The sequence below is a fragment of the Mytilus edulis genome, chromosome 5, assembly GCF_963676685.1.
Source record: "Mytilus edulis chromosome 5, xbMytEdul2.2, whole genome shotgun sequence".
NCBI classification, from domain to species: Eukaryota; Metazoa; Mollusca; class Bivalvia; order Mytilida; family Mytilidae; genus Mytilus; species Mytilus edulis.
The window spans coordinates 64,435,735-64,451,858 of record NC_092348.1 but is presented as its reverse complement, the minus strand read 5'-3'; the positions used below and the strand labels follow the sequence as shown (position 1 = coordinate 64,451,858).

Genomic DNA, 16,124 nt, shown 5'->3' with positions numbered 1-16,124 from the left:
AGATTTATATTTCAATAAGATTGTTCTCGAACAAAGGAAATAATTCGTCATCACAATTGTTATATATGCCACTGGACGAACACTAATTATCCCCAGGGAATGTGAATATTTTGCTGGGAAACTTTTGAGTATCAAAGTTTCAAATTAATTTCGGGATTTATTTTCTTTCTTGGTATTCAATAACAGAAAAAAGAATAAATTACTTGTACGCTAAATAGGGGTATTCTTGTCAAATAAAAGACTTTTAGTTATATTTAAAAAATAGGGAAATATGACATTAAATTGGTTCTGTCTTTTTTTTAAACATCGTTAAAAAGACGTGTGTCTAAGGTGAACGCCACAAGAACCCTGTTATACTAGTACGAGAGTATAGCATGTAAACATTCCTTCTCAATAATATGGTTGTAATGGAAATCTTTTCATACAGATTGACAAATCATTGTCCGATATGCATGTAATATTTGCCACATGACGCCCATAGTTCTTTCTACCATCATCATCTTATTCTGTGATATTGCTGTAAACATCGATGGTTCACACCCAAACAAAATGGGAGTAATGGACCTTCAGAGCTTCTCCGTGTTATACACTTGTGAAATATATAGACGAAATTTCTGTATTGAAATGAATCTACATCTCACAAACAGGATTTTCAAATAACGATTGTGAGTAATCACCTTACAAACCAATATAAACGTATGGCAAGATATAACCATGAAGGAATTTAGTTTTTGTCAGACGCAAGAACTCATCACTATATATATCATAAACGTATACGTATATATATGCATACAGTTTCAAATATTAAGAACAAGCGGTCGATGTCGATAGTCTGTTTTCTAACTGTTCAGAGTTAGACATGTCACTTGTTCATTCTTGGAAGCCTTCATATTCCCCGTCTAACGATGGGAACTCTTTCTGATTGTGTTGACTATAAATGCTTGTATGGTAATTCTGTCGTTTATCTGTGCAAGCGGTTGCATTTCCTCTCCTTTCCCAACAAACAAACGAACGAAACGCCACTAGTCTGATTTCTCTGGAGCTCATCCTCAATGGCTCTTATACGTCAGGAAACTTACATGTATACTAATAATGATTGTTTCAAGAACAACGATGTATGGACGAACTATTATAAATTCGTCAATATCAGTTATGCATGACTAAAATATAACTTTTATTACAACTACTGTATTACTTATTTGGATTAATGACGGCTATCATGTTCAACATTGCACAAATATTATCATAGAATTTTAAAAAAAATCCTCAAAAATCCTCAAAAGAAATAATGCCTTAGCTTAGATAATTGATATTCTTTTCACAAAAAGTTCGTGTAAATGATTGTCAAATGAATTTAATTATGTAAGAATAAAATGTTAAAAAGAAACTAAAAAAAAATCATGCATGTTGTATGTTGTATTTTTTTGTCAATTAAAAACTTTAAAATTGCAATAGTTTTATTAGCATTTAAACACAGCCAGATTTGAATACAAGTTAAGAAATTCCGGTAAAGTCAATGATATCAAACAGATGTACAATGGTATATCAAATTGGGTAATATTGCATTTAGTTGTTATAAAAGATTAAAACTACTATTTTTTGCTTCATATTTGAATCTTTACGCCAATTGCCGCTAAGAAAGTAATCAAAAATTGTTTCCTTTTATTTTTATACACTTTCGGAATTACGAATCTGAATTTTATTTTCAATTAATTTACACAATTTAATTATTGTATCTTTATGCTCATCGTGTATTAAATCTTAGTGTATTAACATCGTGACAGCATACTCTTTCTAAACCTTTCTGTTTATCCTTTCCAAATAACAACATTTATACCTGTGTACGCTTGAACTCACACCTGCGGCTAAATAGCTACAAGGTAAACGAATTGACCTCAAGCCGAGAAATATACAGTGACCTTTACAAAATAATATACACACTCTGCTCACACATAAGTTGCATTGAAATGATTATCAAAACAATAACGGTAAATAGAACTAAAATATTTTCAGTTCAATATCAGTAAAAATGTTCAATAAATATTTTATGAAAAAAATCTCAACAATAATTAATTAAATTTATTCAAAAACATTTACTAGAGATAATTTTATAGGAGTTTAATTCAATCAATACAAAACGGTATATGCATATTCATTTTCGTTCATTCTTATATTGTGGTTAATAACTTCGACCATTCGTCAGCTGTGCGCTTTTAATTACGTATATTGTCGATAAGCTATAAGAGTTAAACAGATTTTATTTTTTCCCAGAATTCAATAAATCGGGCTAATACGTCACGACCCACTCGAGAATTCAACCAAAAAAGTTACAAATACTTGATTTTCTCCGTTATTAGAAGGAATATAAATTTTAAACTTTGCAAATGTGTTTTTTATGTTAAGATGAACATAATTAGATGATAAGTAAAAAATCGCGGAATTTCCCTTTAAACTAAAGTTATAGTGCGAAAACCAAGAAAATGCTTATTTGGGCCTTTTTTGGCCCCTAATTCCTAAAATGTTGGGACTAAAACTCCCAAAATCAATCCCAACCTTCCTTTTGTGGTCATAAACCTTGTGTTAAAATTTCATAGATTTCTATTCACTTTTACTAAAGTTAGAGTGCGAAAACTAAAAGTATTCGGACGACTACGACGACAACGACGCCAACGTGATAGCAATATACGACGAAAATTTTTTCAAAATTTGCGGTCGTATAAAAACTTCATCAGCAACATTTTATATTGGCAAATTTCCAATGAAGTTATTTACATAAAGTTATTGGCAAATAAAAATAGAAAATGACATCATAGTCATGTCTGGCAAATGTCCAACATACATTATCTAACCAGATGCTCTGCAGGGCGTAGCTTTATACGACCGCAGAGGTTGAACCCTGAACGGTTAGGGCAAGTATGGACACAACATTCAAGCTGGATTCAGCTCTAAATTTGGATTGTGATTAAATAGTTGACACAGCATAGGTTTCTGACACAGAATGAATGTGTTCTAATGAACTTAAAATTTTTGTTTCTCTTAGAGCAATTCACTATGCTGTTGAATATTAATCCTCTCAAAAAAATGTTTGAAGAAATTTTCTTTTTTATTCATGAAATTTCAAATGAGAAAAATTGAACCCAATTTTTTTAATCACATCCCCCTTTCCCTTATTCCAAAACTAATCTCAATTAAAATTTCTAATGGAGTTTGCAACAATAACTACTCATTTAAATACATCATAAAATATTAAGATGTAAAAAAACTGCTTGTTATCACTGAATGGTAAAGATTATTTTAATTTATCAGTTGGTAGTAAAAAGTGAATATACATTGTATATTGTATATAACAAAGATTTAAGTTGATTCTGGACAAAGAAAGATAACTCCAATTAAAAAAAAATCTTGCTATTGCACAATATTTTGCAATTAGATATTTCTTGCTTACTATTCTGGACAAAGAAAGATAACTCTAATTAAAAAAAAAATTGATATTTCACAATATTGTGCAATTAGATATTTCTTGCCTTTGCGCAATACTGTGCAATTGAAAAGACTTGCTATTGCACAATACTTAATATAATAATTTTAGATCCTGATTTGGACCAACTTGAAAACTGGGCCCATAATAAAAAATCTAAGTACATTTTTGGATTCAGCATATCAAAGAACTTCAAGATTTCAATTTTTGTTAAAATCAGACTAAGTTTAATTTTGGACCCTTTGGACTTTAGTGTAGACCAATTTGAAAACAGGACCAAAAATGAAGAATCTACATACACAGTTAGATTTGGTATTTCAAAGAACCCCATTTATTCAATTTTTGATGAAATCAAACAAAGTTTAATTTTGGACCCCGATTTGGACCAACTTGAAAACTGGGCCAATAATCAAGAATCTAAGTACATTTTTAGATTCAGCATATCAAAGAACCTAACTGATTCATTTTTTGTCAAAATCAAACTAAGTTTAATTTTGGACCCTTTGGACCTTAATGTAGACCAATTTGAAAACGGGACCAAAAGTTAAGAATCTACATACACAGTCATGACAGTTAGATTCAGCATATCAAAGAACCCCAATTATTCAATTTTGATGAAATCAAACAAAAGTTTAATTTTGGACCCTTTGGGCCCCTTATTATGTTGGGACCAAAACTCCCAAAATCAAACCCAACCTTTCTTTTATGGTCATCAACCTTGTGTTTAAATTTCATAGATTTCTATTTACTTATACTGACGTTATGGTGCGAAAACCAAGAAAAATGCTTATTTGGGTCCCTTTTTGGCCCCTAATTCCTAAACTGTTGGGACCTAAACTCCCAAAATCAATACCAACCTTCCTTTTGTAGTCATTAACATTGTGTTTAAATTTCATTGATTTCTATTTACTTAAACTAATGTTATTGTGCGAAAACCAAGAATAATGCTTATTTGGGCCCTTTTTTGGCCCCTAATTCCTAAACTGTTGAGACCAAAACTCCCAAAATCAATCCCAACCGTTCTTTTGTGGTCATAAACCTTGTGTCAAAATTTCATAGATTTCTATTAACTTAAACTAAAGTTATAGTGCGAAAACCAAGAAAATGCTTATTTGGGCCCTTTTTGGCCCCTAATTCCTAAAATGTTGGGACCAAAACTCTCAAAATCAATACCAACCTTCCTTTTGTGGTCATAAACCTTGTGTTAAAATTTCATAGATTTCCATTCACTTTTACTAAAGTTAGAGTGCGAAAACTAAAAGTATTCGGACGACGGACGACGACGACGACGCCAACGTGATAGCAATATACGACGAAAATTTTTTCAAAATTTGCGGTCGTATAAAAACATTTTAGATAAGATAAGGAAAAAAAGCTTCATCAGCAACATTTTATATTGGCAAATTTCCAATGAAGTTATTTACATAAAGTTATTGGCAAATAAAAATAGCAAATTTCCAACATATATTATCAACTACTATTCTATACAAAGAAAGATAACTCCAATTGAAAATTAATTGCTATTGCACAATATTGTGCAATTAGATATTTCTTGCTATTGGGCAATATTGTGCAATTGAAAATTTCTTGCTATTGCACAATACTTGATATGGAATCCTGATTTGGACCAACTTGAAAACTGGGCCCATAATCAAAAATCAAAGTACATATTTAGATAAAGCATATCAAATAAGCCCAAGAATTTAATTTTTGTTAAAATCAAACTTAGTTTAATTTTGGACCCTTTGGACCTTAATGTAGACCAATTTGAAAACTGGACCAAAAATTAAGAATCGACATACACAGTTAGATTTGGCATATCAAAGAACCCCAATTATTCAATTTTTGATGAAATCACACAAAGTTCAATTTTGGACCCTTTGGGCCCCTTATTCCTAAACTGTTAGGACCAAAACTCCCAAAATCAAACCCAACCTTCCTTTTATGGTCATAAACCTTGTGTTTAAATTTCATAGATTTCTATTTACTTATACTAAAGTTATGGTGCAAAAACCAAGAATAATGCTTATTTGGGCCCTTTTTTGGCCCTTAATTCCTAAACTGTTAGAACCAAAACTCCCAAAATCAATCCCAACCTTCCTTTTGTGGTCATAAACCTTGTGTCAAAATTTCATAGATTTCTATTCACTTTTACTAAAGATATAGTGCGAAAACCAAGAAAATGCTTATTTGGGCCCTTTTTGGCCCCTAATTCCTAAAATGTTGGGACCAAAACTCCCAAAATCAATCCCAACCTTCCTTTTGTGGTCATAAACCTTGTGTTAAAATTTCATTGATTTCGATTCACTTTTACTAAAGTTAGAGTGCGAAAACTAAAAGTATTCGGACGACGACGACGACGACGACGACGCCAACGTGATAGCAATATACGACCAAAAAATTAAAATTTTTGCGGTCGTATAAAAAGTTAACTATTATAGGTCAAAGTACGGCCTTCAACACCAAGCCTTGGCTAACACGGAACAAACAGGAAAACATGATTAAGTTATAGACATAAAAACACGGTGTTTCTGTCATCCAAACCGAATTCCCATTTTTGTCCTTTTTTTCCTTCTTACCTAGCTTCAATATTCTTTACAACTCTTCTGTAATTCTGATGACGATTCAATCTTCTTTTAAATTCATAAAACAGAAATCTTAACTGCATACAGATAACTAAACTAGCCATACTCAGGAAAATGTTACCCCATAACTGAAAATAAAATTGATTGTGTTTGAATTTCATACAAATAGCACATTTAATAGGCCAAAAAAAAAATATGTCTGTTTACGGTTACCTGACCTATCCTATTTTTGAGCACCAACCCTAAGTCATTTTATTTCCGTTGTAAAGTGAAAAATAAACTGAACTGGTGTCAAGAGTGAAGTTAGTGTTGCCAATAACATAAATCCATTGCCTGATACATCCTAATGTTCACAATCGTGAATACATCAATACATCAGCTGTAAAGGAAATTTGTGACTCTTGTGATGAAATAAACACTTTGCCGCCATTTTTTTGCCAACCATTGACATAGGGAAATAATCCAATCATTAAAAATATGGGTAAACTCTGCCCATGATAAACTCGAACCACATCAAGAGGCAACTGCATAACTCAAAAGTATGACACTAAAAATAAAATGGAAATACCAACCTACCTACCCTATTTATTTTAAGTATGTAACCTTAAACAGACATATATTTTTTTATGGCCTTATACACTGTTTATCAAAATATAAACAAATTGTAAATAGACTTTCTTTAACTTTAAAGATAGTGTTAATTTTGATCTTTCTTTAATCAAAATCAGACCACTTAATAATTTTAATACTGATACTGGGCATATCTTCCATATAAACTGGAGCATTAAAATAGTAAAACTTACAAGCATATGAAGATGATGACCAAAGTCTATTGATATGGCTGAAAGCTCAAATATTAATTCAGTGTAATAAATATATATAGATCTGTTTTCCCATACTCCATCAACATTCATTTCATACAGGTGAATCACATATCTAAAATTAGAAAGAAAATTATCTCATAAATATTAGGGTTTTCTCATGTATGAAAGTGTCTGTAGAGAAATTGTGCAAAGTCTTTTTTAGCTTATTCTTAAATGTGTAATTTGAATATATATGTATAATGAAAATGTACTTTCATTGTTGTACATGTATATACAGTCTAATCCTTAACATCTTCATTGATTACTGGAGGCTAATTTCCTATTTACCTTTTGACACTAATTTAATAACAGGAGATGGTGACTTCCTTTTTTCTCGGATTTTTCCCATATCAATTTTAAGTTTCTCTGAACTGTCCCCTGTCCGTATCTAAATTTTTACAGATTGGCATTTTCAAAAAGCGGAAGATTTCAAATTTTAACAGTACAGAAAAGGGGCTGAAAAGCGGAAGATTTCAAATTTTAACAGGACAGAAAAGGGGCTGAAAAGCGGGAGATTTTAACTCCCGCCTGAAGAATCACATGTATGTACTTCCATTCCAATAGTTGTTTGTATTCTTAGTCTCAATAGGAATTGTCATATTTCAGACTTCAACTTAGAATTTATTCATGCATATGACTTTTAAAGGTATAATTTTGTGTTACTTTTTTTTCATCTGAATTTCATGAGAACATGTGCTATTTATTCTAAATTGTAATTAATGTATAATTTGCAAAAACATCCAACTACTGAGGAAAATAAAATTATACAGAAGAATATGGTAAAATATTTTAATTTTTTTTTTGTGATATGCAAGCATGCCAAGTAGCAGCTACAGATGACCAAATGCTATATTCTACAACGATATTTGTAATTATTCGTAAATCATTGTAATTTGCCATCCATAACAGTCTGTAGACATGCCTCTGCATACCTCATATTACTAAAAATTGTAAAAAGCTAAGTGCTCAGGGGCGGATCCAGCCATTTGAAAAAGGGGGGTTCCAACTATATGTCCCCATTCAAATGCATTGATCGTCCAAAAAAAATGGGGGGGGGGGGGTTCCAACCCCCGGAACCCTCCCCCTGGATCCACCACTGGTGCTTACATTGTGAATTCCCCTATTTTCATAGTTATCATTTTTCATTGATAGCAAAACAGTTTTTTGGCGGATACTTGATTTTATTGTCTTGTCAAAGACTACTATCAAGCCAATAGGAACATTTGCACTTTTTTAACACCTAAATTTCGGGTTCAAGTCTATCCACGAATTCAACAAGATGGTTAAAGAAACTGTAAATGTTATAATTATTACCTTCCTAAGACATGCAGACATCTAATTGCTAGGATAAGGCACTAAAATAGAAAAAGATATATTGATTGACATGGCATATGAAATCAAAGTGCTTGAGAGCACCATCATGACTATAGGATAAAGATTGCAATCATTTTGAAGTGGACACTTCAAAGTTAAACATTGCAGTATATTAGCAACTGTGGAAGTCATTCTCTTGAATTAGAAATATCTTATTTTGTCTATAATTGTGGTTTGTTCAAAGTATCTGAGTATATGGACCATAATTTGGTATTCGGCCTTTGGTTTCTTTTTGTATCCTTTTTTATAAGTTCTAAAATTTTAACTTTTATTTTGTGGGTTGTGTTGGTGTTTGAATAGTATGAATGGAACAATTGAGTTTTTCGAGAAAAAATTAATACATTTTGATTCACCGTTTACGTGACAGGAAACCAAACAGGAAACTAATCTTTATTTTCTTTATTTTGCACAATATAATTCAAAAGGCATAAATAAACACCATTACTAGTGTTACTTGCTTCATGTTAATATTTAAAATCTATTTTCAATGTTATATTAAAGTTTTTTTTAAACGTGACAGGAAACCATAAGAAACCGAAAGCATTTTTTTAGTTTTATTTTATTGCAAAATCTGCTTAAAATAATCTGAACAGTATACTTTTTCTTAAAATCCATCTTAAATGTAACAGTATTATAAAACTCCTAAATATGTGCTTGTTTTGAAAACAATTAGTACAATTTATTCAGAATTTTCCATATTTTCTTCATTGATACAGGATACCATAATCGTTGTATCTTGATGTTTTGGCCAAAAAAATATATTTATATTTGGTTTTGAAATTCCAGTTATATAAAATTTATTCCAAATCATTGGCAATGTAAAGTTCTTTAAATCCAGTAAAGAAAAAAACTTTTAACTTGGAATTAAAATCTTTAAAATAGGCACCATGTGATATTTGTGACCTGTACACCATCTACATGGTTTCCACATTTTAACCTACTTTAGTGGGCTAAAATCAATAAAGTACTTCCTTTCAAGTCATGCCTAGTAAAAGTTTACGTTTCCTTTGACAAGTTTATTGCGTTTCTGAAAAGTGTTTGCAGAACATGAATAAAAAAAAATAATTAAAAATTGTGACAAAGTTACCAACTTTGTACATTCCTAGTGTAACGGTATATTAACATACATTTTTCATTTAATTATCTTTATTCACCTAAAATATCCAGTAATATTTACTGCTGAAGCAAAATCAATCCAACAAACATCGGCACCATGATAAGAGACGTAATTTCGATTGAATTTTCCAAGGACCCTTTACATCGTTATTGGGAAACGTAGTGTGTTTAAACGTCGGTCAAATTTGAAATCGATTTTGTCAAGTCATTGGGCATTTATTTTCACACAAGATCGTATGTAACATTATGCACATAGGAATAATAATAGACCCCCGGCGCAATCTCTTTGAAAATTGTATTTTCCTTTTTTAAACAAGTCGAAACAAGTCTACAGATTATGTTTGCTAACATCCCGTTGGAAACAAAAACAATGTTTAGAACTAGTATATCGTATGTCCGGCTGTAAGGGCGTGATCGCATGTTAGTCACATGTTTCACGTATGACCGGAAATGATTAGAACTTAAGGACAAAAACAATTTTAATAAATAACTGGACTTCTGTTTCGTGTGAAATGTAACGCATAACGATAACGTCATTTTCTTACTTAATTATTACGAAGATCAAAACAAGAATGTAAATCATCTCTGATTTACCTGTTTGAACATCTCGCGAGAGTTCATATTTGCATATTGTTTTTAAGAATTCTATTACAACAAAGCAGATTACATCATCTAAAATTTGCGTTACGAAATCGGACACAAAAATCACGCCACTGTTCTTACATCTGCTACATAAATACTTATAGTTCTCGGCATTTTCTTCTCACTATTCTTATTGGTCGATGTTCTTTGTTATTTGAAAGCAAAAGTTACGAATTTGCCGGTGACGATTATCTATAAATCAGTCAGCGTTATGCTCTTCGGAAGCAAAAAATAACGCGAGAAACGACACAAAAATACGGTTGTAGAATCTTTGAAATTCGTATATTTCAATTTTTTGTCTAGGGAAGAGTAGCATACACTTGTATGTTAATAAAAATAATGGCATCTTTAGATGTTTTTACAACTTTTCTTACAGTAATTCAAATTTTATCACTTTTCTATAGTTATAGGAAACGGAGCCCAATAGCAAATTATGGTCCATATATTTCATTTGAAAAATTTCTTTGAAAGACACATGGTAAAATGTGAAGAAATGTGCAACAATGTACTAAGTTTTTGTTCTCTCAAAACATGCAAAAGGAGTCATAAGGTTTGGGAAATATAGCTTTCAAGCTAGTCTCATATATCAACTTCACTTGTTTTCTCCTACTTTATTTATAGTCTGCATAACTCAAATTGATGATCACTTAAGGATTACTTAGGTGAGGTTAGGTGAAAATTAATAAATCAAGAATTTAAAATTGATACTAAAAGCTTGTAGAGCATTCTTTAAGGATACAAATAAGCTAAAAATATTGATAGGTCATGGACCTCCTTTTCGAGATATTTGAGATTTAAAATATGATGGAAAAAGACTGACTCGGACTTTTACCTTACATTTGCATAGGTATTCTTTGGGTCTCAAAACAAAAGAAAGAAAATCAAGAAACTTCTTAAATTTTGGAAAATGACCTTTCATGAGCTATTAAGTCTTATATGAAAAAATAAATGGGTGTTATGAGGCAAAATATTTTACCTTGATTGTATGGAAAAACACCGAGGAGTATCGACATTTCCAAAACCTCACCTAAGTACATCCTTAAGTTGTATTAATTTTGACTGCATTTGTTTGCACCTTTCTGAAGTGAGGAACCTATTGTTCAGTGGTTGTCGTTTGTTGATGTGGTTCATAAGTGTTTCTCGTTTTTCAAATAGATAAGACCGTTATTTTTCCTGTTTGAATGGTTTTACACAAGTAATTTTTTGGGCCCTTAATAGAATGCTGTTCAGTGTTAGAAAAATTAAATGCTCTGTGTTAAAGACCGTACTTTGACATTCAATGGTTAACTTTTTACAAATTGTGACTTGGATGGAGAGTTGTCTCATTGGCACTCATACCACATCTTCTTCTTACATCTATCATGAGGTTTGGAAACTATAACTATGAAGGCTATCTCATTATGTTTAATATACAATGTATAGCAACTATAAATCCCTTCACTTGTATTTTCTACTTTATTTAAATTCTGCATAATTCAAAATGATGATCAAACATTTAAAACCACTCAAGCTGTTTTGATTTTTATCAACAAATAACAAACAAACAAAGGATTATCTTGTCTCTTTTTCACATTGGCATCTAAACCATTACTTATTTAGTCTTACATACTATACCTCTGCAGCCATAAAAGCAAAGATTGTGATTCCAGCGTGTAATCCAATGTAGGTACATGCACATAACAATACCATACAACTAAATAGTATAAATCCTAATAAACTCAGCAGCTTCATGTGCATCAATCTTGGTGTGGTTGGAGAAAATGACAACTGAAATTGTATAATATATACTGTAAGTTCAGAAATTGTTGCATGCATCTAGGAGATAACTGTATTGTATTTTAAGCTCAGACGGCATCAATTGGGGATTTGATGGTCACAAATTAAGTTTACTGACAACACGTTAGCCGAGACAGTAAATGGGTGTTTGCGACCATCAAATCTCCAATTGATGCCGTCTGAGCTTAAAATACAATATTGTTATCTCCATTCTAATGAAACTGACAGAAAACAACGTTAAAACATGTAATTAAAACATGTCATATGCCGTCTGTGCTTGCGCGTACGTCCCATAGCATCAATTGTCAATGCCATGTAAAAAAGTGACGTTATCCAATCAAAATGAACGTTACAAACGTTGTTGCATTAGAATTATTATTGCGATTTTTGTAAAATGGCCAAATATGTGAGATTAATTATTGTGATGCCAGCAAAATCTGCATACAGTTTTGTTAAAAGTCATAATTTTTTAAAGAACATATTTTAAATATAAGAGGTCATACTGTAACTTGAAAATACAATATTTACTGGTATATAATTTAGAAAAAATCAATTTGAAGGAATATCAATTAGTAAAGGACAGGGGCACAGTCTTGAAGAATAAAATTCAGTAACATTGTTACTTGTACTATATTTTTGGTGAATGTCAAAGTATTGAAATTTAACAGCAGTGGCCTTCAAATGATCATTTTGGTCTTTTACGTGTTTTTAAATCAATCCCTCATGAAAATAAGTTTGTTTACACATGTTTTAATAATATGTGTATGACAAGAATAAGCTTTTGATATTTCAAGTGTTAGTCTCTTTACTAATGAAACTTAAATATTCAAAACTATCTTTAGACAGCTGTGACTAATAAAACTTACATATTCAAACCTATCTTTAGACAGTTGAGTCAAAAGATGGAAAAATCCCAGGAAGCTGAACCAAGCAACCCATACAAAGACTTCTTCCATTGTCTGGACGTTCATCACTCCAAAGATGAAAATGAACTTATAAAACAAAAAGTTCCAGAACTTATCCTTCAGATGCTATAAGAAAGAAACAATAATCATCTTTTAAGGCCTTGTTGATAAAAATCTAACCATAAATGCCCACAAAATATTTTTTGAAAATATGTGTATTTATATGAAATATATAGGCAAAAATTGCAGGTGACGAAATACTTGAGGCCAGGTACTGTAAGTCACTAAAACATGATGCTTGAAACTTAGACACATTCATTGTGTATTATAACATTGTGTGGTAGAGGATTACTTATTCAACTCCTTTGGAGGTGTGCCTTCATTGGCAGAATTTATATTGATACAGAATACAGATGCTTATATCATTCTCTACATGTATGTTTAATTACATCTACAATTATAATATCTTTTAAGAAACACTCTTCTTTAGAAATACTTCGATAGTCCTTTACACTGATAGTAAAATTATGTACTTAAATATGTTGAATCATTTTTGTCGAGCCTTCGACTTTAGTCGAAAAAGCGAGACTAAGCAATCCTACATTCCATCGTCGTCGTCAGCGGCGTCCACAAATATTCATTCTGTGGTTAAAGTTTTTGAAATTTTAATAACTTTCTTAAACTAATACTATACTGGATTTCTACCAAACTTGGACAGAAGCTTGTTTATGATCATAAGATATAGTATCCAGATGTAAATTTTGTAAAAATAAAATTCCATTTTTTCCTTATTTAACTTATAAATGGACTTAGTTTTTTCTGCTGGGAAACATTACATTCACTCTGTGGTTAAAGTTTTTAAAGTTTTAATAACTTTCTTAAACTATCCTTGGTTTGTACCAAACTTGGACAGAAGCTTGTTTATGATCATAAGATAGGAACCAGAAGTAAATTTTGTAAAAAAACAAATCCATTTTTTCCGTATTTTACTTTTAAATGGACTTAGTTTTTCTGCGGGGAAACATTACATTCACTCTGTGGTTAAAGTTTTTAAAATTTTAATAACTTTCTTAAACTATCCTGGGTTTGTACCAAACTTGGACAGAAGCTTATTTATGATCATAAGATAGTATCCAGAAGTAAATTTTGTAAAAAGATAACTCCATTTTTTTCTGTATTTTACTTTTAAATGAACTTAGATTTTCTTCCAGTTAACATTACATACAGTCTGCAGTTAAAGTTTTTAAAACATTTATTAGATTCATTAACTATCCTAAATTTTTACCAAACTTGGACAGAATTTTTTTTACCAAACTTGGACAGAAGCTTCTTACAATCAAAAGATAGTATCAAGAGGAATATTTTTATTGATTTTTTTCCTCATTTTTGTTGAGCCTGCGATTTACAGCAAAAGTAGGCGAGACACTGGGTTCCGCGGAACCCTTACAAATTTTTTCATGTTTATCTTTAAAATCATTATCATGACTTTTATTCTTTGATTTTCACATTAAATCTTTGAATGAGAAAATCAAAAGAATTCATTTTATATGATAAATAACATACATGTATACAATTCATTAGTTTGATTCAAGCATGAACCTAGATGTACAAAGTACAAGACAATGTAAACATGGTAAACATGATTTAAGCATGTAATTCTTCAACATTTATGTATTCACAAGACAGACAATAACAGATCCTTCTGCTTGTTTGCAACTATTTAAATAGACTTACTTCAATTATTATAAGAAATTTTAATTATGTAATCCTTATCAGTCAAAATATACAAAACAATACATGTATGTAAACATTACCTGCTTTTCTACAACTCTTAACTCTCCAAATACAGCTTTTTGAATCAACTTGGCAAGCAGAATAAGACAGCAATATGCTGTGTTAACAACAGTCTGAAAAATAAATATGTATCACTTACAACGACTTATAGGAAATGTTAAAATAAATTCAAATATCAGAACCTAAACACATTCATGCATGTACACAGTTAATCAAAAGTTAGAATACTTATACAGTATATATAAGAAATTAAAAAAATCATCATGCCATATGTCTTAAAAACTTTTATAGTTGAAGTTATCGTAAATATTTTGATCATTGTTGAAGACTATACAGTGAGTGACATATAAAGAGTATATATATATCTGTGTCCTCTTAGTTGTCTCATTGACTATCATTTTTTTATATGTAACAAATGGAAAGAGAATTAAATTGGTTACTTATCACTGAGTCTGTACTTAAAAATGCACCACAACAGGTGCCTTATATGGAGCAGGATCTGTTTATTTACCCTTCAGGAGAACCTGCAGAGATCTCACTGGTTTTAGGTTGAGGTTTAGGTTGCTACGTTTTTATTTTTTCTATGCTATGCTAATATATGCATATAAATACATTGTATTCTACTATGCAAATCAAGGGAAATTTTTTTTTTTAACAAACTGTACCAAACTCTGTTCAAATAATAATCAGGAACAATAGACCCTGGGCGAACAGGTACTCAGGCAAACATGAATCAAGGCAAACATGAATCAAGACAAATATGAATCAGGGCAAACGTGAATCAGGACAAAACATGAATCAGGGGGAACAGACAGGGATTCAAAGTGAACCTACCCAAATCCAAACGTGAATCAGGACGAACATGAATCATGGTGAACTGACAGGGAGTCAGGGATTCAAAGTGAAACCTGAACCAGGACGAACATGAATCTGGGTGAACAGACAGGATTTCAAAGTGAAACCTCAATCATGACGACCATGAATCTATGTTAACAGACAGGGATCCAAAGTGTACCTACCCAAATGCACCATATTTCTGAAGTTAGAACATAGACTACATTCCACCAAAAACTCTCATATGGCAGCTGAATGTCAAATTCACTTGGTAATGGTTCCTTTACTACATCTGGATCATTCAATATGTCACTGATTTCTTTTGAATTACCGATGTTAACATTATGTTCGATTCCGGCTCCGTTTAGATCAGAATTATGTGGGTTTGTTTGGAAAGCAAGAACACATTGATAGGCATAAAACACAGCACATGACAACAATACAACAGAGAGACTAGTGTATGTACGAAGACTAGGCAGCGGTATCCGTTCTAGAAGTATCACAGGCATTGTGGTTTATTTGTGTTTTAGAAAAGATAACAAATCATTATTGTGTGGCGATCTGTCAAATATTGTGTCACACTCGACTTGAAATTTTGTGTATTATGGCGGCATTGTAATCGTTTCTTTCATAAAACATACCAAAATAGAGATTTTTGTTTGTTTTAATTCAATAAATCGACGAATAAAATATAAATAAGTAAAGAAGATACCCTTTGTTTGAAAAAGTTTTCCCCAAAAATAATAGAATAAAAATC

At 31.3% G+C, this 16,124-nt stretch overlaps 1 protein-coding gene across 1 annotated transcript in view; it reads right to left on the bottom strand.

The window, feature by feature from the left end:
• The window catches only part of LOC139524213 (E3 ubiquitin-protein ligase AMFR-like), a 34,952-nt gene extending 18,848 nt beyond the window's left edge, over positions 1-16,104 (bottom strand). The window contains exons 1-7 of the mRNA XM_071318873.1: positions 15,553-16,104; positions 14,554-14,646; positions 12,701-12,865; positions 11,673-11,825; positions 8,241-8,281; positions 6,867-6,999; positions 6,058-6,191 (exon numbers count right to left, since the gene is read on the bottom strand). Coding sequence (XP_071174974.1) covers positions 6,058-6,191; positions 6,867-6,999; positions 8,241-8,281; positions 11,673-11,825; positions 12,701-12,865; positions 14,554-14,646; positions 15,553-15,876 — 1,043 coding nt within the window. The 5' untranslated portion in view covers positions 15,877-16,104. The remainder of the gene's footprint in view (positions 1-6,057; positions 6,192-6,866; positions 7,000-8,240; positions 8,282-11,672; positions 11,826-12,700; positions 12,866-14,553; positions 14,647-15,552) is intronic.
• Between the last annotated feature and the right edge of the window lie 20 nt (positions 16,105-16,124).